Source organism: Callospermophilus lateralis, chromosome 4, assembly GCF_048772815.1.
Source record: "Callospermophilus lateralis isolate mCalLat2 chromosome 4, mCalLat2.hap1, whole genome shotgun sequence".
Lineage (NCBI taxonomy): Eukaryota > Metazoa > Chordata > Mammalia > Rodentia > Sciuridae > Callospermophilus > Callospermophilus lateralis.
In genome coordinates, this window is record NC_135308.1 from 115,049,776 (window position 1) to 115,077,711 (window position 27,936).

The following is a 27,936-nucleotide window of genomic DNA, read 5'->3' on the forward strand; positions in this document are numbered from 1 at the left end:
ATAAGGCAACCAGAGTGACCCAGTTGTCACCAGTTGTGAGCCTCAAGACAGGCTTGTAGAAACACCAGGTGCAAGAACATGATATTTCTAGAGCATCTCAAAACTTATTTCTCTGTAAACACACCTGTATGGTTTTGTCGACTAGAACCTTTACTGACTTTCTCCTGCCCTTAAACAACCATTCAGTGTCCTGGATGCTGACGTCGCTTACCAGCTTGAAATGATCTGGCAGCTACTCACACTTGAGCGCATCTCTTGCTCTTCATCAGTGGTCCTGAGCACCCCTCATTTCCTTTCTTCTAACCCTCAATTACCTCTAGAACTATGTTTTTCTTCTGTCTGAAACGCTCAATCCTGGTTCTCTGCTTTAGAAAGTATTTTCCTCCAGTTTTGGGTGGGAACATGATCTCCCCCTGGCGTCTGCATGTCCCCCCGCCACAGTGTTTATCCCGTGGTTGGTGGTATTACTCGTAGTCCCAGAGACTCCTGTGTCTCTCACTTGCTCTGGAATTCCCAGGGAGTGCCTGCTAGAGAACAGATGCTCAGCAAAGGACACTGGCAACACAGCATCACGCCATGGCTACTTAAAAGTGGGGTGATTTACTTAGGCAATTGCAAATGAGAAAAAAATAATTCTCTCTCTCACAGTATGTCTTAACATAGAAAAACCCCAGGCTGCAGGTCAAGACAATCCTGAGTTCTGGAATTTATTATCATGTGATCTTGGGCAAGTTCTTTAACTTCTCTCATCTCCTTATTGAAAGAAGGATAACAGCTGGGGCTGTGGTAGAGCACTTGCCCAGCAGGCAAGAGGCCCTGGGTTCAATCTCCAGCCCTGCAAACAGGACAGACAGACAGACAGACAAACAAAAACAAATACTTTGAAGCTCGTGCTTCTCTTCTGTGTCTATGCTGGCAACTAAAATATGTGAACTCCAAAACTGCTTTTTGAATTAAATAGCAAATTTAATAATGACTTTTTTTTTTTCCTTCTTGTTTTTCAGGGGAAAAAGGAGGAGGAAGAAAGAAGAAAGAAAAAGGAAGAGGAGGAAGATAAAGAAAGAAGATAAAGAAACTGAGGCACAGACAGTAAGGATTGATTCCTGTAAGACCGGCTTGGAGTCTCCCCTCCTATATGCCAGGCTCCCTGTGGGCACTTAGGGTAAAGCAGGGAATAAGATATAACAGTTCTCAAGCTCTTGACACTAATAATCAAGAATAGGACCATGTATGACAGAGTGTTAGGTAAAAAAACAAAACAAAACAAAACAAAAAAACACACCCAGTGCTACAGGAGGGGACAACATGCATGCAATATTCAGATGACCCTGGGTTAGAGGGAGCCAGGGACTAGAAAGGATGGCAGGGGAGAGATGTTGTGATGGAACATTGAAGGATCCAGACAGTAGTGGTGATTATTCACATCCATGCACGTGTTAAAATTCACAAAACTGCATTCCAAAAGAAAAAAGCTAATTGTACCATGTAATACTAAAAAACAAATAAACGAATGTTGTGAAACACCATGACGAGAGAAGTCAATGCCCTGAAGCAATGGTGACTGCCTAATCTCACTATCAGACAGCCTAGGGGACTCCGGCCAGGAGGGAGGCCAGGCTGCCTCTTCACTCTTCACCCTGCAAAATGGGGTGTTCGTCTCGCTCCACTGTGGGACTCTTGTTTTCAAATTACTTCTCCTATACAAAGTCCCAGTTCAGAAAACATCTACCAAGCACCTACTGTATATAACCTCCCTAACACCCCCATATAACAGTGGCCATTATCCCATTTTTTACTGATGGTGAAATCAGGGCATGGACAGTTTAAATACTACCATTGGTCTGTGGTAGAGGTAGGACTTGAATCCAGTTCTTTTGACCTCAACATAAGGAAATTTTTCCAACTTCCCAATGCCACACAACTCTGTGTAATATCCCTAGCTTCCATTATTCTGAGGCCTCCTTTGGCACGTCAATGTGGCTTGCATTATTTCAAGCTGGTTTACTGCTTGGTAGTAACTGTGTACAGGTCCTGGGTCATCATTTGATGGCTACAACTTTTCAGCACTGACTCCGCATTACTCTCCTGATAAGTATCTAAAAACATCTCTGGGCACCAGCTTAGAACCAAGCTCTACGTCTAAAAAACCAGACCCTCCAGATTTACAGCAACATGATCTAGACAAAATGAATTTCAAATTTACCAATATTATATTTTAACAAATGTTTACTTTATTGTTGCTTCAAATTAACATGAGTGAAATATGTACTTTACTTTCAGAAAAATTTACTGAACAACTTTGGTAGAAATAATTTATGACTCACAACATCCCCACCGCCCCACGAGGTATCAGGGATTGAATCCAGGAACATGCTACCTTGGATGCACATCCCCAGCTTTTTTTTTTTTTTTTTCTCATTTTGAGACAGTGTCTCACTAAGTTGACAAGGCTGGGCTCTGACTTGTGATCCTCCTGTGTCAGTCTCCTCAGTAGCTAGGATTACAAGCATGTGCTAAAAGTTTAAAAAGAATATTTAATTTTATTTAATTCAAATAAACATATATAAATTAACAATAAGCAGCTTTTCAGTTATTCTAACTTATTTCATTTACCAACAAAATTAGTCTTCCATGAAATTTACAACTTGCATACCCTTCTCCGGAGGATTGTATCTACAATCTGATAAAGGAAGGTTCCAGAAGGTGACAAAGATAGGTGTTTTTAAATTGTACAGTTTCTCTTAGGCTTTCTCTAAAGTAGGCCCAAAGTTACATTCTCTTTTCTCAGAAGTCCTAGAAACAGCTGCTTAATAATATGGCTTATTGTCTTTTCCCAATTTTCAAGATCATCTGTAATGCTGGAGCTTATTATGTCCCAAGTGGAAAGGGGTCCTGGGCTTTTCAACAAATATGAGTGCTCTGAGCAGAAATCTATCACTGATCAAGGAGCTAATTCGAACTAATTTCCTATATAAGTAGGTGGTGTCCATTCAGCTTCTGCTGTAACTACACAACCAACCAAAAATGTCAAAAATCATCTGTCTGCATTTTAGCCCTATCGAAACAGGAGCCTCACCAGGTGTATCTTAACTCTGAGTAATCCACAGACCCCAAAAATCAGAGACCCATGTGGGTGGCAGTGAGGTACCACCACCTCCTGAGAAGTGCTGGCAAAGAAGATGGGGGCGGGAGGGGGTGCTCTAGACAACCTCAGATGTTTCCTGTGCAGCGGATAGAGATACTGAGATGCAAGGCAGGAAGCACGGGAAACCTAGAGTGAGATTTAGGTCTTCAGCAGCTTAAAGAAATGAGGGCTTTGCATTCTTCCAGTCACTGCACAGAGTTCTAAAGGCTGGAAAACCTTTTCATTCCGCCCCCTTCCCCCAGGATGCTCTCCACAAGGAGCACACAAACCCCAGGGGGTGTTAAAAACAATCAATCAACACATTGGCATCCTTTCACAGTTAAAATGCAGAATTTAAGCTTTACTGGTGTTTCTCATAGACTCTGACTCTGGCGCCATCAGGTGGCAGTAATAGGAACATCTGGGGGCATGTGCAGCTGGGGGTGCTCTGGTGTACGGTGACCCACCCTGTTTCCAGCTAAGTGGTATAGAACAGTATAATGCTAATTTTTAAATGAAATTATGCCTTGCAGAGAGGACAGAAGATTTTAGAAAAACATTTCTGCAAAGAAATTGCTGACTGAAGAGATGAGCACATAAAGATCCTGTCCGCTCTGGCACTCTTAACTCCCATCGATGACAATACAGTCATGTCTGACAATGATGATATTCATATCTAGTCAAAAGAATTGAAACGCTCAAAGAGACAGCTGAAATATGGAATTATACTCGCTATTGTTACTGGTGAGCTGTGCCTTGAGACATGAGCTAATGATAGCATGAAGCCTTTGCTCTCAGCAAAATGGTAAATGAGGTGCTGCGGGTGGCGGGGGTGGAGGTGTGTGGGGGGTGGGACTCAGAACAATGCCTGGAATATAATTAACACCATAAAATTGTCGGCTGCTATTATTTGAAAATAAGGCCTCTGGATTATTTTTAAAACTTTAATGGCATTCTTTCAATTGTAAAGTAATTATATACTATATGGATATATAGTAGTAAGGTTATGTTTCAATGAATGAAAAGCACATTGGGGATACATTCCAAAAAATTGTTTTTAACTTCAGTCTGGAGACTGCTACTATGGAAATAACTGTCTTGAGGGGGAAGTGGTGTCCCCTGGATGCCTTCCATTGGGGACAGAAGTACTCCATGCGTTCTATGACCCTCTTCTTTTCCCTACCACATGAACAAGGGAGGGACTGTATACATAGAGTAAAGGCAGAATCACAAATGAGAGTTGCCACCTTCAAATCTTGAGGTTCATTTTACAAAACCTGCCTCAGGGGTATGGTATGCAGGTGCCTCCCTCCTTTCGCAAGGAAACATTGAGTACATGTTTTCTTGGTTCTCACTAAAATCTATTATATGGTTTGATTTGCATAAAATTTCTGGCCACTTTTCAAGGGGTCACAGCCAACATGATAATTCAGGGTCCAAAATTATCTGTGGTAGGCCTTCTGTCCATAAAACTTTCAATCTCTTGTTCTAACTGGATCCTCACTGTCACACATTGAGTGCAAGAATAAAATCAGTGAGGAAGAAAGGTGAGGAGGAATTTGAATAACTATCAAAGTACCTTCTAGGGCCCACATTCTATTACTGTCCACTTGGAACCTTGACCATAGTTTGCTTCTTTACTATACCTCTCTTTTTGACTTATTTAGATATTTTGCCTCGCAATGTGGGGGAAAACACCCCTTGATTTTATATACTTCAATGAGTATACTGTTTCCTTCTCATGAGACAATAAGATATAGGATAAGTTTATTTTTTATTTTTGAATTGCAATTTTAATTAATTAATTAATTTACTTATTTAAAGAGATGGGATCTCACTATGTTGCCCAGGCTAGGCCCAAAGCCTCAGGCTTAAGCAGTTCTCCTGCCTTAGCCTTCCAAGTAGCTGAGCACATGTCACCATATCTGGCTTGTCTCATATTTTAGAACACTATTAGATACATACCAGTTTCACAGAGTTAGCAAGTCTGAAGTTTGCAATAGTTTTGTTGCAAAGTTGTGTTCTGGTTTTATTCTAGAATCAAATTATTTTAGGAATGTTCTCAAGCTATCACCTTATACATCAACAAATTTTCCCTAAATTAGTTACAAAAAACCCTATAAGTACTGTATGATAATACTGAAATGCAGCTGTAAGTGCTGCTATTATAATAATAACGACATTGGATAATTTTTGTCAAGCACCACATGCCAGGCACTATTCTAAGCACTTTTCATATTTTTAACACTATGAGGTAGAAACTATTATCCCTGATTTACAGATGAGGAAAATGAGGTATTGGTGAAGTCAAGAAACTTGCATAAAAGCAGCTCATCAAGTAAGTGGGAAATCCAGGATTCAAACTGAGATACTTGTTATTCAATCAGGCTTTTTTATCCTTGTCATGGTTTATGTGAATGAGAGTCTTTTAGTCTTTTTGTAATTTAGCAAGAATTATGTACTCTAAGGACAATTCACCTGTCAGGAAGAGCTGCTACCCAATTTTGAAGTCAACAAGGGACACCTCTAACTTAACTCACAGATGAAATGAGAAATGATAAGGAAAAAGGAGAAAATATTATCAAATGGTATTGAAATATACATATCAGCCGGGCACAATGGTGCACGCCTATAATCGCAGTGGTGCAGGAGGCTGATGCAGCAGGATCTCAAGTTCAAGGTCAGCCTTAGCAACTTAGTGAGGCCCTGTGTCAAAATAAAAATGAAAAGAGAAGAGGAGAGGAGGGGAGGGGAGGAGAGGGGAAGAAAGGGAGGGAGGGAAGGAAGGGAGGGAAGGAAGGAAGACATATCAACATTAAAAGGTGCTACATTTTTCAACTGCTAATGTATAAGGAGACAGCATGTTTCAAATCTAGACTCTGAGGCCAGACTTCCTGGGATCCCTGCTGTCAATCTCTGTGCTTCAGTTTATTCATGAGCACAACAGAAATAATAATAGCAATACATATTGACTTCTGTAGTCTGAGGTTAAGTGAACCAATGCTGGCAAAGTCCTAAGATCAGTGTCTGGCACGTGAATGCTAAGTGTTATATTTGAAAAATAAAAGAAGACTCTGATGAAGGAGAAAGAGCAAAGAAAGAAAAAAATCTTAAGAGTTATGGCCCTTTCCAGCATTCTTCCCACCTAACGCTGTGGGAAGTTAGACTACAAGTGAAGCAAGGAGAAGTTTCCAGCTCAACATTGTTTATTTATTTATTTATTTTGTAGCCTGAAGATTTGCCACAGTGGAGAAATCTACTGTGGAAGCAAGTTTTAGTTGTGGTCTCAGCTACTGCATCTATCTTGGTCAAACCTGGCCTTCAGGATAAACCAACACCCACGGAGGTGGGAACTTTTACAATTACTCTGTCTGACATCAGCCTTGTTGATTCCTGGTGGTAAAGTCATCCTTCTTAATCACTGGCAACAATTCTACATCCCTGGGCCCAAGAGATAAGAGTTCTAAAGGAAATCATTGCCCTCCGGCTTAAAAAAAAAAAAAAAAAAAAAAGCAGAGAAAGTTTACATCTTCTTGACACACACAGAACAAAGTGAAAATTTAGAGTAAACATGGAGAGATGAATAAAAGGTCACTCTTATTGCTTTTTATAGCTGACATGGTCTCAGGGAGCGGACCAGCAGATATGAGTGTCCAGTGTTCCAGGAAGACTGCCACGTGGAACCAGAGGCAGCTTTCCTTTCATATTTTGGAGTTGAAAGAGTTCCTTTTTCAGAAAATGGATGGAAAGGCGGCAGACCTTTAGTTCAGAGTTGAATGAGCCCCCTTTCCCTTTCCTTTTACTCTCCCTGTCCCAGTTTGGTCCCACTTGCCTTGAGTTCCCACAGTGCTGCCCCATGGGCTACTGAGAAAGATAATCAGCTTCCCTCTCCCCTGCTGATGAACTTGGCCTGATGCTGACACAGCCATCTCCTGTTATTGTAATCAGACACTGAACTAACATACTGAAACCACACACTTTGATGTGTTTTGACTAAAACAGCATAAGGGTACTCTCAAGGAGATAGACTTGGAATGCATGGTCCATGAGAGTCTAGTCTCAAGCCAAAGACAATATGTTCCAAATATGGAGTCACTCATGGCAGGGGCCAGGGTGTTCTGGTGACTGCCACAGTACCCTGACTATTCCCACCCAAGCATCTCACATACAGACATACACTTCTTTTTTTTTTGTGGTGCTGGGGATTGAACCTGGGGCCTTGTGCATGCAAGGCAAGCACTCTACCAACTGAGCTATATCCCTAGCTCTGCACTTCTTCTCTTAATACTAAGGTTGTTACATACCCATAAGTGTGAACTCTCTCCTTCCTTACAGAAATCATCTCTTGGTATTCTCCCCTTTTTATCTCATTCTCAGAAGGACTAAGATAGTTGGGAACTGAGAGGCAAAAGCTCTTGGAAAAGCTCTGACTACTTGTGCGTGGTATTCACTATGATAAATAACTCTTTACAACCTTTCAAAACCAAAGGAAAGAAAACCTAGAGATGCTCATAAATTCCCACAAGTCTTGGTCTGTGAAATGAAAAGGCTTTCAGTGGGAGCAAGAGGCTACTGGGAACAGTGTGTTCTCCTCAGTTAGCTTATGGCATCTTTCCTAAGGGGCAGTCTTATGAAAGTGATTGTGGGAATGCTAGCATTTTAGGTTTCCTTCCTCCTGGCTACTCATCCTACTCCTTAAGTGAGTAGCTAGAGTAGAGGAATGGTTAAGAGGCTTATGGCTCATCACACATAAAATAGCCAGAATTAATTCAGGCACAAGAAAAGTTTCACCTTCACTTGTCATTGAGAAAAACCTTATCTACTGCATTGTGCATCCATGTGATCAGAGATCTCAAAACTCATGTACCTTATTCCTTAAAAGAGATGCTTTGACTTATTTCTTATGAATCCTATCACTAATCTCTTAATTAAAAAACAACCAAACTTAGATGGATTGCAGAGTAGTTGAAAGGGAGAAGAAAGTAATTCAACCATAGCTCCTTGAGGCTATAGTACTACTAAGCTTAACATTTAAAAATTTTTAAATTTGTTCTCCTTTTAAGTTTCAACCCCTGACATTTTACTTTTCATGTAGATGGAACTTGACATCAATTTGTTTTCTTTCTTAGAAGTAAGGCAGCCAAATACAGGAAATGACACACCCGCCCCCGGACATCCTCACCAAAGTCAGGAGAGGCAGAATATAATGCTTGATTATTTTATCCACCAAAATATTTTTAAGAGGATTGTATGTTTGAAATTAGAAGGCTTAAGTTGACTTCTTAGGCTAAAAGATGGCTTGTATTCATGGGATAAAAATCCATGAGTTGGCATGAGAAATGACTTAAGGTTGCCTTAAAATCTTAATTATCAAAATGATAATTATCTGTAGTTGAGAGTCATCTCATCGCTACCTAGCTACCCTGTTGCCACTCAGTATAAGAAATGTCATCAAATATAGCCACACTTTTGCTGAATTGTTGTGCACATCACTGATAGTTCCTACAAAACATTCCTACGACAATTCCTTTCACTGTGAATTTTATGTTATTTGACAGGAAATTTTAGGTTTTCTACAATCATTCATGAAAGAAGTCTTATGGAAATGCATATTGTGATTTTACTAAATTTGTTGGGAACAAAGAGGTCAAGGAAGGAGGGAGAAATTTTGCACATGCCTCCAGGATGGAGCCCACCCATCTTCTTTTGCTATTCTTCAAAGCCAGTAACTCTGTGCCTACTGGTAAGTGCCTACTGGTAAGTTGCTATTTGTCCTGTTGTTCCACTTTTGCTCATGATATTATGTGACAGCTTTTCCATTCTTATCTTTCTTGAACTTTCTGTGGCCCGTGGCAGAGTTACCCACCTCCTTACAACTCCCCTCACTTCTTGGAACTTCTAGAAAGCCCTTGGCACCAGGTTTTTACTTTGTATTATTTTTGTTTTTGAATTTTTCCTGTTTTGTGATATCAGTCACATCTTCAACTTCAACTCTTGGAACCGCTGAGATCTAAACCTCTTTAGACATGTTCTTAAGCTCCAAACCTTTTATTTCTTCCTATGAAACACTTTTGCCTAGAAAGGCAGAATTAATATCCTCAAAGTTCTGGCTGCCCTCTCTGCACGTCCCCACCTTTCCACCTGCACCTCCTCTGGCCCAACATACACTGCTTGGGGCCTGCCATCCTCACCTCCTCCCTGCCTCAAGCAGCCGGTCAACTGATCCTCTCAATTGCTGTCTCTCACATCATCTCTTCTGAGCCTGTCCCTCACTTCATCGCTGCCTCATTTTAAGCCTTCATGGTTTCTTCCCTGGATTTCTGCACCAGAATCTCCCTCTCAACTGGCAACCGCACCTTCCAGTCTGCACTGCTGGACGTCCCAGCTCAGCTACCCACCTCAACTACTACTGTCTTGATTTAGTGTCCCCTTGTCTAAAATCATTTGGTTAAAACTCCAGCTTATTGTGGCATCTGGTAACTGTCATGTGTGAAACTTGCTTGTTTCACTTGCTTGTTCCTGCCTTACCACCCTCCAAGTGACCACATGTGCTCTGAAACAACAGAAGGCATGTGTCACATCTCTCATGCCAACCTGCCTCTGCCTAGGCATGTTCCTCATCTCCCTTTTCTTATATTTGATTGGTTAATAGCTATTCAAATTTCCTTTTTACCTTTCCCTTTTTCTTTGCAGTGCAGGGCATTCAACCCAGGATTTTGCATATGCCAAGCAAGTGCTCTTATCACTGAGCTACACCCCAGCCCTCTTGTTTACTTTTTAAGACCATAGCTTTTCTGGTGGGGGTGGAGGGTACCAGGGGTTGAACTCAGGAGACTCGACCTCTGAAACACATCCCCAGTCTTATTTTGTATTTTACTTAGAGATAGGGTCTCATTCAGTTGCTTAGTACCACACTGTTGCTGAAGCTGGCTTTGAACTCCCTGTCTCAGCCACTAGAGCCACTGGGATTACAGCTGGTTAAAACCATGGCTTTGAAGACTCACTTTTCTGTAGGAAATCTTCCCTAATCTGATCTATCTCCCTCTTGACTGTTTCTAAAACTACCAGTTCATGATGTGAGGTGGGCTTCCATACACACTGGGATTTTTAATCTTTATCAAAACTCACCACACGATAGTGTCACTGCTTACTGACTTTCTCCTCCAGCAGTAGGCAGACTGGAGCTATATGGAGCTCATCTCCTTATCCCAGGGCTCAATATGCAGACCCAGTGCTCAACTGTGTTTGTTGGGTGAAGGAACAGATTCAAGGGGGGAACTTGTCTCCCATAGATGCTTTTTTGCTCTGGGCCCTGTAACTCTCAATATCCATTCTTTAAGCTATTTTGAAATACATTGTACATCATTATCATTATCTGTAGTTACCTGACTGTGCAAAAGACCTAGGCCCTGTAATCTCACTATGTTTCCTTAAGTGCTACTGCATTTGAGTTTTACTTTTCAGGGGACCTTCTAGGTGGGAAAAACTACTGGCCTCTTTAGAGAGTATCCAGTTGGGCTGGGCTGGTGGCTCAGTGGTAGAGCACTCACCTAGCATGTAAGGTCCTGGGTTCGATCCTCAGCACCACATAAATAAATAGAATAAAGTTATTGTGTTCAATTACAACTAAAAAATAAATATTAAAAAAGGAGTATCCAGTGTCCTTTGCTAATAAACTGCTCATTCAAAATAGAAGCCCCAAACCTGACCATGACCTTCAAAAACCTGCCAGATTGCTGCACCCCACTTCCATGGCCTCCTTGCTCATTATCAAGAACACAGGGCCTGCTCCCACCTCGTGGGCTTCATAATTGCCCAGAATGCTAAAATGTTCTTCCTCCAGATAGATGCCCATGTTACCTTCTCAGCTGCTTTCCACAGCTCCCCCTAGAACCTCATACTTCCTAGAATCCTGCTTCCATGTTTCCCCATTTCCTAGAGTCCTGCTTTCCTATTCCATTTCCCCCACTGCATCTGTCATCTGGCACACCGTGTATTCCAACCATTTCTCTCAATAGATGTCAGTGGCCTGTGGGTAGGAATTGTAGTCTGTTTCATTCCCTGCTGAACTCCCAGCATCTCATTCCTCGTACACAGCAAGTGCTCAGTGATTGATCTGCACACTAGATCATAGTTTGCAATCTTTTAAAAAGTAAACAAAAAAAGGACAATCCAACTTAAAAAATGTGCAAAAGACTCGAATAGATGTGTCTCTAAAGAAGGTGTATAAAAGGCCAATAAGCACATAAAAATACATCATTTATCATGAGGGAAATGTAAATCAATTCTATAATGAAATATCACTTCATACCCATTGGCAAAACCATTATTAAAAAAAAAATAGAGGGGATCCAACATGGCGGCCGGCGAGGAAGCTGCACTTTCAATATCTCCACATTAACGGGATCAGAAACACCAATTAAAACAGCTACATTCTACCTACTGAGGATCTTCTAGCAAAATTCCGTTGAAAGGAGACCTGCCGAGAATTAGTAAGTTTATTAGACGTGACAGTTTGCCCCAAACAAGTGAAACTTGACTGGCAGCGCGGGCTCAGAGTCCAATCCCGCGGCCACCCGCCGCTTCTGCAAGCGGCAGGCGGCCCAGAGCAGCGCGGCAGAAGGGTCCCCGCCCAGCCAGCAGACAGCGCCCGCCATCCCGGCTACCCTGGCGGCCCTGCTTTCGCCCGGCGAACAGCCACCCCACCCGGCTGGTCCTTAGCCACGCCGCTGCAGACACCCGGCTTTACAAGCACCCCCGGCGGCCCTGCTCGGCGAGAAGGGTCCCCGCCCTGCCGGCAGACAGCTCCCGCCATTCCGCTCTTGTTCTGCAAGCAGCTACCCCGCCCGCTTGGTTCTTAGCCACGAGGCTGCAGCCGCCCGGCTTTACAAGCGCCCCCGGCGACCCTGCTCGGCGAGAAGGGTCCCCGCCCTGCCGGCAGACAGCTCCCGCCATTCCGCTCTTGTTCTGCAAACAGCTAGCCCGCCCGCTTGGTTCTTAGCCACGAGGCTGCAGCCGCCCGGCTTTACAAGCGCCCCCGGCGACCCTGCTCGGCGAGAAGGGTCCCCGCCCTGCCGGCAGACAGCTCCCGCCATTCCGCTCTTGTTCTGCAAGCAGCCACCCCGCCCGCTTGGTTCTTAGCCACGAGGCTGCAGCCGCCCGGCTTTACAAACGCCCCCGGCGACCCTGCTCGGCGAGAAGGGTCCCCGCCCTGCCGGCAGACAGCTCCCGCCATTCCGCTCTTGTTCTGCAAACAGCTAGCCCGCCCGCTTGGTTCTTAGCCACGAGGCTGCAGCCGCCCGGCTTTACAAGCGCCCCCGGCGACCCTGCTCGGCGAGAAGGGTCCCTGCCCGGCCAACAGACAGTTTCCGCCATCCCGGCTACCCTGCCGGTCCCGCTCTTGCCCTGCAAACAGCCACCCCGCTCGCCTGGGTCTTAGACACGCGGCGGCAGCCGCCCGGCTTTACAAGCGCCCCCAGCGGCCCTGCTCGTCGAGAAGGGTCCCTGCCCGGCCGGCAGACAGCTCCCACCATCCCGGCACTCCTGGCGGCCCGCCCGCTCTGCGAAGGGTTACCCCACCCGGCTCTTAGCCACGCGGGCGCCATCTGCCTGGCGCTGAGGGAGCCCCCGGCGGCCCAGCGCAGCCAGAAGGGTCCCCGCCTGGCCCGACAGAAGGCACGTGCCCTTCCGGCTCTGCTAACGGCCCTGCCCACCCAGGAAAGGGCTCCCCACCTTGAGAGGATGGGAAGGAAATCTAACCAAGCCTCTATGAATTAGCGAACTGGGATCTAAAACCAGAGATTATATCAGACCAGAGACAAGCCAGTTCCACCTCTCCCTTCGGTCACTCCTGCAAGGAGCCAGGGGCCCGCCATAGCAGAGAGGGGAAGTCACCAAAGATCGGCCAAAGAGATTCCTTCCCAGCGGACTCTAAATTAGCAGGAGCGGCGAGGGAGCCGGACGGAGCTGGCGGGAACCGCGGCAGCGGCACGGGAACCGGCGGGAGCTGAGGCGGCGCTGATGCAGGAGCCGGCGGGAGCCGCGCGGCGCGGGTCTCCCAGCTACAGCCCCCACCAGTGCTGACAACTGAGGTCTCTTGCACCAGATACGGGGGCGTGGCTACCAGAAGAACGAAACGCGATCAGTATGAAAAGACAAGGAAAGAAAGGACCACAAGCAATGCAGGTCAACTCAACTTTAGAAGAGGTAATATCTGCAGCAGATGGAATGTCAGATAAAGAATTCAGGATATACATGCTTCAGATGATCTGGAGTCTCAAGGAAGACATTAGACAGCAAAATCAGACAATGAAAGACCACTTCGACCACTTCGACAATAAATTACACAAACAAATCCAAGAAGCAAAAGATCAATTATACAGGGAGATAGAGGTTATAAAAAACAAACAAACAGAAATCCTGGAAATGCAGGAAACAATAAACCAACTTAAAAACTCAATTGAGAATACTACCAGCAGAGTAGAACACTTAGAAGATAGAACATCAGACAATGAAGACAAAGTATTTCAACTGGAGAAGAACATAGACAGCTCAGCAAAGCTGTTAAGAAACCATGAGCAGAACATTCAAGAAATATGGGATAACATAAAGAGACCCAACTTAAGGGTCATGGGGATACAGGAAGGTATTGAGGTCCAAACCAAAGGAATGACCAATCTATTCAACGAAATAATACGAGAAAACTTCCCAGACTTGAAGAATGAGACAGAATCCCAAATCCTAGAAGCCTACAGGACGCCGAATGTACAAAATCATAAGAGAGCCACACCTAGACACATTATAATGAAGATGCCCAACATACAGAATAAGGAGAGAATTTTAAAAGCTACAAGAGAAAGGAAGCAGATTACATTTAGGGGTAAACCAATCAGGATAACAGCTGATCTTTCAACACAGACTCTGAAAGCTAGAAGATCCTGGAATAACATATTTCAAACGTTGAAAGAAAAGGGGTTCCAACCAAGAATTGTGTATCCCGCGAAATTAAGCTTCAGGATGGAAGATGAAATTAAAACCTTCCATGATAAACAAAAGTTAAAAGAATTTGCAGCTAGAAAACCAGCTCTTCAAAACATCCTCGGCAAAATATTACAGGAAGAGGAAATGGAAAATATCAATGAAAACCAACAGCGGGAGGTAGTACAGTAAAGGTGGGGGGGAATAATTAAAGAGGAAAACAAACCATGTTTAGTAACATAAATAAACAAATATGGCTGGAAGAACAAACCATATCTCAATAATAACTCTAAATGTTAATGGCTTAAACTCACCAATTAAGAGACACAGGCTAGCAGAATGGATCACTAAACAAGACCCAACAATATGCTGCCTTCAGGAGACACATCTGATAGGAAAAGACATACATAGACTGAAGGTGAAAGGTTGGGAAAAATCATATCACTCATATGGACTTCGCAAACAAGCAGGAGTGTCCATACTCATTTCAAATAAAATAGATTTCAAGCCAAAGTTAATCAAAAGGGATGAAGAGGGACACTACATACTTCTCAAGGGAACCATACACCAACAAGACATAACAATTATAAATATATATGCCCCAAACAATGGTGCAGCTATGTTCATCAAACAAACTCTTCTCAAGTTCAAGAGTCTAATAGACCACCATACAATAATCATGGGAGACTTCAACACACCTCTCTCACCACTGGACAGATCTTCCAAACAAAAGTTGAATAAGGAAACTATAGAGCTTAATAACACAATTAATAACCTAGACTTAATTGACATATATAGAATATACCACCCAACATCAAGCAGTTACACTTTTTTCTCAGCAGCACATGGATCCTTCTCAAAAATAGATCATATATTATGTCACAGGGCAACTATTAGACAATATAAAGGAGTAGAGATAATACCATGCATATTATCTGATCATAATGGAATGAAATTGAAAATCAACAATAAAAGAAGTAAGGAAAAATCATGCATCACTTGGAGAATGAACAATAGGTTACTGAATGATCAATGGGTTATAGAAGACATCAAGGAGGAAATTAAAAAATTCTTAGAGATAAATGAAAACACAGACACAACATATCGGAATCTATGGGACACATTGAAAGCAGTTCTAAGAGGAAAATTTATTGCTTGGAGTTCATTCCTTAAAAAAAGAAAAAACCAACAAATAAATGATCTAATACTTCAACTCAAAATCCTAGAAAAAGAAGAGCAAAAAAACAGCAAAAGAAGTAGAAGACAAGAAATAATTAAAATCAGAGCTGAAATTAATGAAATCGAAACGAAAGAAACAATTGAAAAAATTGACAAAACTAAAAGTTGGTTCTTTGAAAAAATAAATAAAATCGACAGACCCTTAGCCACGCTAACAAAGAGAAGAAGAGAGAGAACTCAAATTACCAGCATACGGGATGAAAAAGGCAATATCACAACAGACACTTCAGAAATACAGAAGATTATCAGAAATTATTTTGAATCCTTATACTCCAATAAAATAGAAGATAGTGAAGGCATCGATAAATTTCTTAAGTCATATGATTTGCCCAGATTGAGCCAAGAGGATATTGACAACCTAAACAGACCAATATCAATTGAGGAAATAGAAGATACCATCAAAAGACTACCAACTAAGAAAAGCCCAGGACCGGATGGGTATACAGCAGAGTTTTTCAAAACCTTTAAAGAGGAATTAACACCAATACTTTTCAAGCTATTTAAGGAAATAGAAAAAGAGGGAGAACTTCCAAATTCATTCTATGAGGCCAACATCACCCTGATTCCTAAACCAGACAAAGACACTTCAAAGAAAGAAAACTACAGACCAATATCTCTAATGAACCTAGATGCAAAAATCCTCAATAAACTTCTTGCGAACCGGATACAAAAACATATCAAAAAAATTGTGCACCATGATCAGGTAGGATTTATCCCTGGGATGCAAGGTTGGTTCAATATACGGAAATCAATAAATGTTATTCACCACATCAACAGGCTTAAAAATAAGAACCATATGGTCATCTCGATAGATGCGGAAAAAGCATTCGACAAAGTACAGCATCCCTTTATGTTCAAAACTCTAGAAAAACTAGGGATAACAGGAACATACCTCAACATTGTAAAAGCAATCTATGCTAAGCCTCAGGCTAGCATCATTCTGAATGGAGAAAAACTGAAGGCGTTCCCTCTAAAATCTGGAACAAGACAGGGATGCCCTCTCTCACCACTTCTGTTCAACATAGTTCTCGAATCACTGGCCAGAGCAATTAGACAGACGAAAGAAATTAAAGGCATAAAAATAGGAAAAGAAGAACTCAAATTATCACTATTTGCAGATGACATGATTCTATACCTAGCAGACCCAAAAGGGTCTACAAAGAAACTATTAGAGCTAATAAATGAATTCAGCAAAGTGGCAGGCTATAAGATCAACACGCATAAATCAAAGGCATTCCTGTATATCAGCAACAAATCCTCTGAAATGGAAATGAGGACAACCACCCCATTCACAATATCCTCAAAGAAAATAAAATACTTGGGAATCAACCTAACAAAAGAGGTGAAAGACTTATACAATGAAAACTACAGAACCCTAAAGAGAGAAATAGAAGAAGATCTTAGAAGATGGAAAAATATACCCTGTTCATGGATAGGTAGAAGTAACATCATCAAAATGGCGATATTACCAAAAGTTCTCTATAGGTTTAATGCAATGCCAATCAAAATCCCAACGGCATTTCTTGTAGAAATAGAGAAAGCAATCATGAAATTCATATGGAAAAATAAAAGACCCAGAATAGCAAAAACAATTCTAAGCAGGAAATGTGAATCAGGCGGCATAGCTATACCAGACTTCAAACTATACTACAGAGCAATAGTAACAAAAACAGCATGGTACTGGTACCAAAACAGGCAGGTGGACCAATGGTACAGAATAGAGGACACAGAAACCAATCCACAAAACTACAACTATCTTATATTTGATAAAGGGGCTAAAAGCATGCAATGGAGGAAGGATAGCATCTTCAACAAATGGTGTTGGGAAAACTGGAAATCCATATGCAACAAAATGAAACTGAATCCCTTTCTCTCGCCATGCACAAAAGTTAACTCAAAGTGGATCAAGGAACTTGATATCAAATCAGAGACATGGCGTCTGATAGAAGAAAAAGTTGGCTATGATCTACATACTGTGGGGTCGGGCTCCAAATTCCTCAATAGGACACCCATAGCACAACAGTTAATAACTAGAATCAACAAATGGGACTTACTAAAACTAAAAAGTTTTTTCTCAGCAAAAGAAACAATAAGAGAGGTGAATAGGGAGCCTACGTCCTGGGAACAAATCTTTACTCCTCACACTTCAGACAGAGCCCTAATATCCAGAATATACAAAGAACTAAAAAAATTAGACAATGAGATAACGAATAACCCAATCAACAAATGGGCCAAGGACCTGAACAGAAATTTCTCAGAGGAGGACATACAATCAATCAACAAGTATATGAAAAAATGCTCACCATCTCTAGCAGTCAGAGAAATGCAAATCAAAACCACCCTAAGATACCATCTCACTCCAGTAAGATTGGCAGCCATTAGGAAGTCAAACAGCAACAAGTGCTGGCGAGGATGTGGAGAAAAGGGTACTCTTGTACATTGCTGGTGGGACTGCAAATTGGTGCGGCCAATTTGGAAAGCAGTATGGAGATTTCTTGGAAAGCTCGGAATGGAAACACCATTTGATCCAGCTATTCCACTACTCGGTCTATTCCCTAAAGACCTAAAAAGAGCACACTATAGGGACACTGCTACATCCATGTTCATAGCAGCACAATTCACAATAGCAAGACTGTGGAACCAACCTAGATGCCCTTCAATAGACGAATGGATAAAAAAAATGTGGCATTTATACACAATGGAGTATTACTCTGCATTAAGAAATGACAAAATCATAGAATTTGGAGGGAAATGGATGGCATTAGAGCAGATTATGCTAAGTGAAGCTAGCCAATCCCTTAAAAACAAATGCCAAATGTCTTCTTTGATATAAGGAGAGTTACTAAGAACAGAGTAGGGAAGAAGAGCATGAGAAGAAGATTAACATTAAACAGGGATGAGAGGTGGGAGGGAAAGGGAGAGAGAAGGGAAATTGCATGTAAATGGAAGGAGACCCTCAGGGGTATACAAAATTACATACAAGAGGAAGTGAGGGGAAAGGAGGGAAAATATAAGGGGGAGAAATGAAGTACAGTAGAGGGGGTAGAGAGAGAAGAGGGGAGGGGAGGGGGGAGGGGGGATAGCGGAGGATGGGAAAGGCAGCAGAATACAACAGACTCCAGAATGGCAATATGTAAATCAATGTGCAACTGATGTGATTCTGCAATCTGTATATGGGGTAAAAATGGGAGTTCATATCCCACTTGAATCAAAGTGTGAATTATGATATATCAAAAACTATGTAATGTTTTGAACAACCTACAATAAAAATTAATTAAAAAAAAAAAAATAGAAAATAACAAGTGTATGTAAGAACCCTGAGGCATTGTTGGTGGGAATGTAAAATGGTGCAGTGACTGGAAAACAGAATTACCATAAAAAAAAATTAAACAGAATTACCACATAACCTAGCAATTCTACTTGCCTCCTATGTATGAAAGAACTGAAAGCAGTAACTTGAAGAGATATTGGTGCACCCATGTTCATAAAAGCCTTATTATTCACAATAGACAAAAGGTGAAAACATCTCAAGCCTCCATAAATGGATGAATGGATAACAGAATGTGAGATACCCATAAGATGGAAGTTTAGACTCACGAGGCAACATGGATGAACCCCGATGACAGGAACCCTAAGTGAAAAGAGACAGACATAAAAAAGACCAATATTACACCATTCTACTTATGAGGTACTTAGAGTGGTTAAATTCATGAAGAAAAAAATATAAAAAGTGGTTGTCAAGGAATCAGGGGAAGGAAGAATGGGAGGGGGTGTGTGGTTAGTGTCTCAAGTACACAAAGCTTCAGTTTGAGAAGAGGAAAAAGTTCCGGAATTGGATCCTGATGATGATGGCATAAATACATGGATATAGTCAATGTCACTAAACTGTACACCTAAAACTGTACACCATGTAATGACAAATTTTATGTATGTCAATAATTTTATGTATATTCATGCTGTAGACCACAATGAAAAATAAAAGGAAGCCCAGCTCCTGCCTGAAACTCTAATAAGAAGCCTACCACATAAGGCAGATACGAGGGAAGCTACTGAGGCTGAGGCAGGAAATGGAGGCCCAGGCTCTGCTCACTTTGCCCAGTACCACATTGCTGCCTCCTGAGGCATGGACCCCACAGAGATTCAGAGCCATCATAGAGCAGGGACAGGGTTCCACCCTAAAGTTTATCACACGAGCTCCACAGTTTTTATGGACAGGAAGGTAAACATCACCCCTGGCTCCATTTCTAGAAGGAACTTAGTTGGCAAAAAGGAAAAAAATGCCATCACTAACTGGCCTTAGGACAAATTCCACATTGACTTGTTTTTGGAGAAATCACTGTATTTCCCTGTGGCAGGGAAGAAATACCGGAGGAAAGAACAACATTAAGTCACTGACACTCACACTCCATTATCATTAATGCCTTACATTTTCTGAGCCCTTTCCCATAACAGCCAAATTCTCAAAATAATCCTGTCAAGTAGGAGTGAAAGGAGTTGTACAATCTCCAATTCACAAGTGAACAAACATGAAATTCACTGGACCTTATCCATGCAGTGACAGAAGAAGAGTTGCCCTTGGGATAATTGTCACTAACATTTATTAGGGATTTATTAATTAAGACACTGGCTCAAAGTTGTCCACAGACTATTGGATTTCATATATTTAACCCGCCTGTTAATATCCCTATTTATGCAATAGAAAAGTAAGGCTAAAATAATAAATAACTCTCCCAAAATTAAATATCAGAAAGTGGTAGATTGCACCGGGCCATCTTACCCTAGAGCCTGTATCCCTAGCCATGATTATTCTATCTTGCCCATTAACACCCTTGATTCTGGTTCTTTGGGATGGGCCTAACACAATGTTTCCTTCTGCCCTGACACAGTACAACTGGTGAATCCCTTGGTCACTGTGTTTTCCAACTCTAAAATGAGCTAGTACTTGTAAAATTAATCAGTACTCTTATTTTCTAAGCCTAAATGTAAAAAGACACCATTTTTTTTAGACTAAGAAGAGATTCTTAGATCTTTTAAAATTCTATAAAATATTTTTTTTGTACAAAAATATCCTTAAGATTATTAGAATAGTCACATTCGGTTCACATTCGGTTCACTGTCCCCTGGTTTTCCCAAGGAATAGTTCTCCATAGGATTAATAATCTGCTGATGGATAGAGACTGTCAATAATCTGCTGACTGTTCCCTATCCTTTTTTGAGGGATTCTTCAGAACTTTCTGAGGATATGTCGGCTTTATTCTCCAGAAACTAGAGAGAGGAGACATGCTTTGTGGTTGATTAACAGGAGGGCATTCAGTCTGCAAGGCCACCCCGTGGGCTGCAAGGGCTTTAGGCCAACTGAAACAAATATTAATTTGGAACAGTGTCAGGCACAGGCTCCAACTGAACAACTCTATGAATAGGCAACGGAAAGAACCGGGCAAAGTCGTTGCAGGGCTCCGAGCCAACAGCTGGAGCTATTTCCACCCCTCAGCAGAAGCTTCTGGATCACTGCTTTCACAAAGACCTAGAAGTGGCTCCTTTGAATCCACCAAAGATTAAGTATACAACTCTATATAGAAAGGTGATTTCTTTACTTTGTTACAAATGTAAGCACCAGCTCACCAAGCTAGTGCTACCCTCCTGGGAGGCGTGAGGCCCTGAGCGTGGACCCAGCTCCCTGCTGACTGTGGATGAGGCTTTTCTCACCTCCACTCCTCACCCTGATTAAGGCCTGACACGCTATGGTGGGGCTGCTCCTCTCCCCTGAGAACCCAGGAGGGGGTCTTACCGAGCTCTCCTTTAGCTGCAGCCCTTCCCCGTTGGGAAGGGAGGACCGTCTCTTGGAGTTCCTGTTTGGGGTTGAGGTAATGGCCCCTGCTTTCTTCTTCACAGTGAGCACCTCACAGCTGGCTTGGTCTTCATTGTGTGTGCTCTTCCCGGCATTGATGACCCTGGAGAAGAAGCCAGAAAAGCTCATCAGACAGAGTGATTCCCGGAAAGCTGAGCATCTCCCTCTCAAGGGTCAGCCAAGGGGTCTCCAGAGCTGGCAAAAAAAAACCCCAAAAGCACCACTTAAGGCAAAGGACCTTAGGGTCTCTATATTTTATCCTCCTGAATAAACAGATTTTTAAGAAATGGAATTATATTAGCCCCCGCTGGAACACTCCCTGAAAAAGTGGTTCTGAGATTGGCTCACGTTCACAGGTGTTTGACAGACGTGATCCACTCCACAACCCCTTCTAGTCAACACAGGAGGCGATCACTCCTTCGGGTTCATTTGGAGCCTTAACATTGTGGCAGTTACAAGGAAGACAGACTGTCTGGCTCAGGGAATTGTGTTTCCTCTAAGTGATAAAAGAGGAAATCCACCTTCGATCTTAGCAACCAACATGGTAGCAATTTACAGCACGTTGTGAACTCTGAGCAAATAAAGAACCACGCTTCACTATGCTGTGCCCATTTTACTCACACCCAGGGAAGTGAATGGATCAAAAGTATATTCTTTTAAAAGCATTAATTTTAGTAACTGGGGATTGGATGCTGGCCTTGTGCATGCTAGGCAAGCTAAATCACCAAGCTAAATCCCCAGCTCTTTTTTTTTTTTTAATTTATATGTTTATTTATTTAGAGACAGGGTCTGCGTAAGTTATTCAGGTTGGCTTTAAACTTATAATCCTTCTGCCTCAGCCTCCCACGTCACTGGGATCGCAGGTGTGGTGTATGGCTATTTTAAAAAAGTATTTTAATCCTCCATCTTTTGTCCTGTAGAATCATGATCATCACACCGGGCTATAGCACAGTCTGGTTTGGACACTAAACACCCATAATTATAATAATACCACAGCACGTAGACCTGGCCTTGTCTAATTACTAAGCACAGGGATGCTTCAGAAAACCACAATGTGTCTTCCATACACCGTCCCTGTGTTAGGCGACTGAATACTCATCTTCTGCACCATGATGTTATTAAACAATTAAGCAGCAGCTAGAATAGATTTCCTGAAAGACAACTCTCCTTGATTTGCCATTGGTTGTGTTTCCTTTCTGAAACTTCAACAAGGTCAAAGTAGGAGTTCACAGAACTCAGTGGCAAGGGGAAAAAAAAAGGGTGGTTTTGGTATTGTTTGTTTTCATTTAAGGTAAGCCAAATGGAAACTTACTCTGTGAGTGTGGTGTGTACACTGCTCTGTTCATACAGCTATACACCCTCCTACCAGTTAAGTAAAAAATTATCATTCTCAAATGACTTTTAAAAAAATTCCCCCTTAATTATAGACTCGAATAAGCTGCGGAAATAGTAGAGTCTTATGTACCATCTTTCCCCAGTGGTAACATCTTATATAACTATGGTAAAATATCAAATCCAAGAAATTCATGTGGATATAATGCCATCGCCCAGACTACAGACTTTATTCAGATTTCACTAGTTTTTCCATCATTTACCTCCTGTGTGTCCTCTCCTGTCCTTGGTAGTGACATTAACTCCACAGCTGACCTAACTTCACCAAGAGGTCCAGAAACCTTACTTTATGTATGAAAAACCCAGGGCCCCGGGAGACTGTGACCCGCACAAGGTCACAGGGCTAAATGTAGCAGAGCTGTGAACACACTTCCAAGTCTGGAGCTCTTTCTGCCCCAGCTCTCCGTTGAGTTATTTTCCTACTGTGCACCTATTCCTGGCGGCACGTGGTTCAGAGGTCTGTGCTGCTGTGACTCATCAAAGCAGGAGAGCCGTGAAAGAAAAATGACTGGTGACCTTACTTTGCCGTACCACGTTGAACACAGCGAAATATCAAAAAGCCAGAACTGCCTATCTAGTGGCCACACGGCAGCCCCTACCCTACAAACCTGTCTGTTTAGTCAGACAGTTGATTATTATCCAGATGATAAAATACTAACAAATATCATTATCAAAATATCAAATTTAAAATCAAGCCCTTTAACACACACATAACTCTTATCCACCCCTACCCCCTGCCCCCATCTTTTGTGTGGTGCTGGACTTGAACTCAGGGCCTTGTACTTACTTGTTAGGCAAGTGCGCTACTACTGAGCTACATCCCTGACCCGTTACCCCATATTTTATATCATTTCAAATTCCATACTCTGGACAACTTTATTAGAAAATACGGATTCTTCTCAATCGTGTTCTCCAAAATTTAATCGCTATCAGCTCAAAACATTTTATTTTGCTCTTCAAAGGCAAAACGCTTTTTTACCAAGTGTAAAGAAAATCTTTAATTCATCTAAAAATAAATTGAGGAAAACTTGTTTTCCCAAATTGTGGAGTTAATACACTCACTACTTGGCATTTGTATCAGTAACTACATTCCGTTCTTGTCTTTTGCTTTAGTGTGAAATCGGCACTCCCTTGAGAGCAACAGGTACTTTTCTTCATCTAAATCATACCTGCCCGTGATGCTTATTTTGAACACTTAAAATGTACTGGGACATGAATCATCAGACTTTTGGTGATGTTATTTTCCAATCTCTTACAAAGATGGAAAACATTTCCCTTGAAATTAAACTAAAGGTAATGGACTGTGAGATGAAGAGCCCAGGATCTCTCTGCAGAACATGACACATAGCAGGTCTTATTGATTAAGCGAAGGAATGAACCAGACAGAAATTAACCCTGATACTTCCTGATGGGAGAAGAGTTATGTTATCTTAAACTTGTTGAAGGCTGTCTACATGCCAAAGACTATTGTTAGCATTTCATATGTAGCAATTACTCATTTCATCCTCTTGACAACTCTAGAGGTAGCTGTCACCGTTAGAGTTTTTTAAAAGATAAGCATAGCTGGTGTGGCAGAGTTTAGTCAAGTTACTTCTGCAAATCTCAGGTCCTTAGGTGTATTTCATGAATCAAATTCAATGAACTCCTAAATTTGTGTATTGGGCAGGAGGAGTTTTAGTCACTTAAAGAAATAGGTAATTTGAACCATTTGCCCAAGCTATCCCACTCCTTGGTTTATACCCAAAGGATTTAAAAACAGCATACTACAGGGACACAGCCACATGTTTATAGCAGCACAATTCACAATAGCTAAGCTATGGAACCAATCTAGGTGCCCCTCAATAGATGAATGAATAAAGAAAATGTGCTATATATACACAATGGAATATTACACAGCCATAAAGATGAATGAAATTATAGCATTTCTGGCAAATGGATGGAACTGGAGGCTATCATGCTAAGTGAAACAAGTCAATCCCCCAAATCCAAATGCTGAATGTTTTCTCTGATATAAGGATCCTGATTCATAATGGGGATGAAGGGGGAGCATGGGAGGAACAAACTTTAAATAAGGCAAAGGGAAGGAAGGGGATCAAAGGGGGCTTGGCGGTAGAAAAAGCAGTGGAATGAAATGGACATCATTATCCTAAGTACATGTATGAAAACCAAATTGTGTGACTCTACTTTGTGTACAATCAGACACATGAAAAATTGTGATCTATTTGAGTAATATGAATTAAATTGCATTCTGCTGTCATATAATAAATTAGAATAAATAAAATAAAAAGAATTGTGTAATTTGAAGTTAGGATTAAATTGAAAAGGAAAAATGTTAGACGATGAAGGGGAAGGAAATCTATTGTCTCATCAATACAGAAAGTTTATATCCACTTTTTTTTCAAATCTGAGAACAGCATATATCTTTCTAGGGAGAGAGATAAGTAGCAAATTTACTTAATTTGTGTACTGCTTTAACCTACCAACCTACTTTCAACTGAATCACCCCCAGGTTTTCTTTCTGTCCTTGTAAAAACAGGTAAACAGAATTTCAAAGACTCAGAAGTTAAAAGTCCTATGTGTATGTGCTAGATGTAGCTTAAAGTTATGACTTACATACCATGTGACCTTGAGAACATAAAAACAGCAGCAAGTGATCCATTCTGCACTACTCTCATATCCTTGGGAAAATTGTTTTCCTTCTTTCTATTGGTAAAATACACGAGTCCCTTATTTTGATAACCAGCCCCACTTGAATTTCAGCAGAAAATTCCTGCTTTTAATTGCAATTTTTAAATTATGAAGTTATCTGATTTCTCAACTTTTCATAAACTTGACTTCAAGGACATTCATCTGACATGAGAACTTGCATCAGGTCCCCATACCTAAATACAGGCAAGTAAATAGCCTCAAGAATTCTTAAATAGGGAGCCCTTGCCACAAAGATCACTGGACCGAAGCACTCATCATTGTGGCTGTTTTCAAAAGGATTTGCACAGGACAGTGAGTCAACAAAGACAGTCAATCATTGACAGGGTTTGAAGGATCCTCCAGTGCCATGGACTAGGTGTCAAATCATTAATCACCAACTCCTCCTTCCCCTCCAGAGGCACCTAGTAGAGCAGGGACAAACTAGTTCAATCTTGCTCTCTGCTAATTCCCAGCTCTAGGTGGGTTCCTGGGCAGGTTACTTTGTCCCTCTAAAAGGGGGATGCTAATAATCACTTCCTGTCATGGAAGAGTCGTGAGAATTAAATGGTCTAGCTAAGAGCACTCAACAGTGCCTGCATGCTGTGAGCACTCAATATGCTATTTAATATAAAAGCCAAAATAGCTGCCTCTTCTGTTGGACCCAGGGGACTTTATACAGACAGGGGACTCAGAGAACCTCCTCCTCCCTCCCTCCTCTTCCATCAGCTTCCCTTTGCCACCTCAAGGACACAGCCTACCTCCAGACATTCAGAACCCTTCAGTGGCATGGCAGGACACGGCCCAGAGCAGGGGACCTGGACAAGGCCACTTGCTCCTGAGCCCTCCTCTCAAGCCATATGTGATGGTGCTGAAAGAATCCCACGTGGTTACAAATTCCCAGCCACAGCCCTTGCACCAGACCCCAGTGTCCTGGACTCAGAAGCTCAGGTCCCAGGTCCCCAGAAATAAACAAAAATAGAGAATTCACCTTTATTTTTAGAGGAAATATAAAGACCTGAAGAGTTTAGGCTTAAAAATTCACACTGTTTGATACTGCTCAGCAGGAATGATGACACTAGTTAAGGAAGAGCTATTTTATAAGGGGCATCAGGTGAAGTGAAATATTGCTGATTCATATATAATTGAGATGCAGACAGGAAACTGCTTTATGGGGGAAATGAATCTTTTACGGAAGACAAAATGTAGCCATCGATTATGACGATTCTCTTTCCCAGGTAACCTCTTTAGGCCATGCTTTGTGTTGCTCTCTGAAGCAGTTGCTGATCACCCAGGCAGGCTGGGGCAGAAGATCACTTAATTCCTAGCTCCTGGGGAGAAAGAATAATGGCTCATTCTTAGGGTACTGGAAAATCAGGGCTCTGACCAGTGACGACCTAATCCTTTGATAACAGCCATCAGCTAAACCAGCCAGAGGATCAGCGGGAACTCCCTAAAGAATGATGGCTTCTGGCTTCTTCTGGACAGTTCCAGCCTACTCTGGGTAGGAGGGAAAAATGGTGGTCACCGTCACGTCACCTAAGCCAATGCAGTTAATAGCAGCCAGGTGTCACCAGGGTGGAAAAAAGACAGGATGAAACAAATTTGCTGTGGTTTTGGAAGGTACCACCTAGTGGAAGAGGCAGCGGGTTGAAAGCAGAATAAACACACCCAAGGAAATGTCCTTCTCTCAAGGCACAACCCAAGGCCGCCTGGTCCCAGGCCCTATCTGTGGCCAATGGAGGGCTTAGGGTTTGCAATCAGGGGTTGCAAACTGGGGTCTCAAAGGCCACATTCAGCCTAAAGATAAGCTGGTGTTTTAAAAGTTTTGTCCACACTTTAAAAAAGGTAAATTAGTTGCCAATATTTAAAGCTTGGTTTACATTAAAATCAATTTTCTCAATTCTCTTAAAAACTGACTACACTTTGTCACATTCCTATGTGACAACAATCAGCTGGACCTGAGGGGAGGCTTCTCCATGATGCTTATAAACAACATTAATTTATTTCTCACAGTTCTGGATGCTGGAAAAGCCAAGTACAAAATGCTGGCAGATTCCCTGTCTAGTAGGGTCCCCTGGTTCACGGATGGCTGCATTCTTGCTGTTATTGCTTGTGGTGGAAGCAATAGGTGGCTGTCTGGGTCTCTTTCATAAGAGCCCAGAGGCTCCACCCTCATGACTTAACTCCTCCCCAAAGGCCCAGCCCCTGGTATCCTAGCTCTGGAGTTGGGATTTAACAGTCAATTTCTGGGGGACACAGACATCCAGTTCATTGCGCCTTCTTACCAAAAAAATTACAGTGTTCTCAAACTGATGCCATGGTTAAGGTTTGTATCACAAGGGAACCGAGAACACCGACGAGAAAAAGCTATAAGAGTTGCAGAAAGTGTCACAGGTGAGGTGGCACCTGAGTTCCGTCTCTCAGAAAATGTGGGCTGACCCCTGGACTTAGACTGAATTCTCAGAAACTATTTTTGTAGATCAGAAATGGCTTCTTAATACTGGTTGTTTAGAAATAGACTTTAATGTAATAAAAGCAAATATTAGAAATATTAGAAAGTTTCCTGTAGATAATGAAAGAGCCAAGACTCTGTGTGTGTGTGTTTTTCCCAATTATATCCATGCCACTTCCCCGCCCCTTGGCAAAAATCATTAATATTCTCAATGTC

The 27,936-nt window shown here is 42.0% G+C and overlaps 1 protein-coding gene across 1 annotated transcript in view; it reads right to left on the minus strand.

Annotated features, from left to right (window-relative positions):
* Positions 1-27,936, minus strand: part of Ppm1h (protein phosphatase, Mg2+/Mn2+ dependent 1H) — a 265,919-nt gene that overhangs the window by 154,411 nt on the left and 83,572 nt on the right. Inside the window, exon 2 of the mRNA XM_076854810.1 lies at positions 21,129-21,291. Coding sequence (XP_076710925.1) covers positions 21,129-21,291 — 163 coding nt within the window. The remainder of the gene's footprint in view (positions 1-21,128; positions 21,292-27,936) is intronic.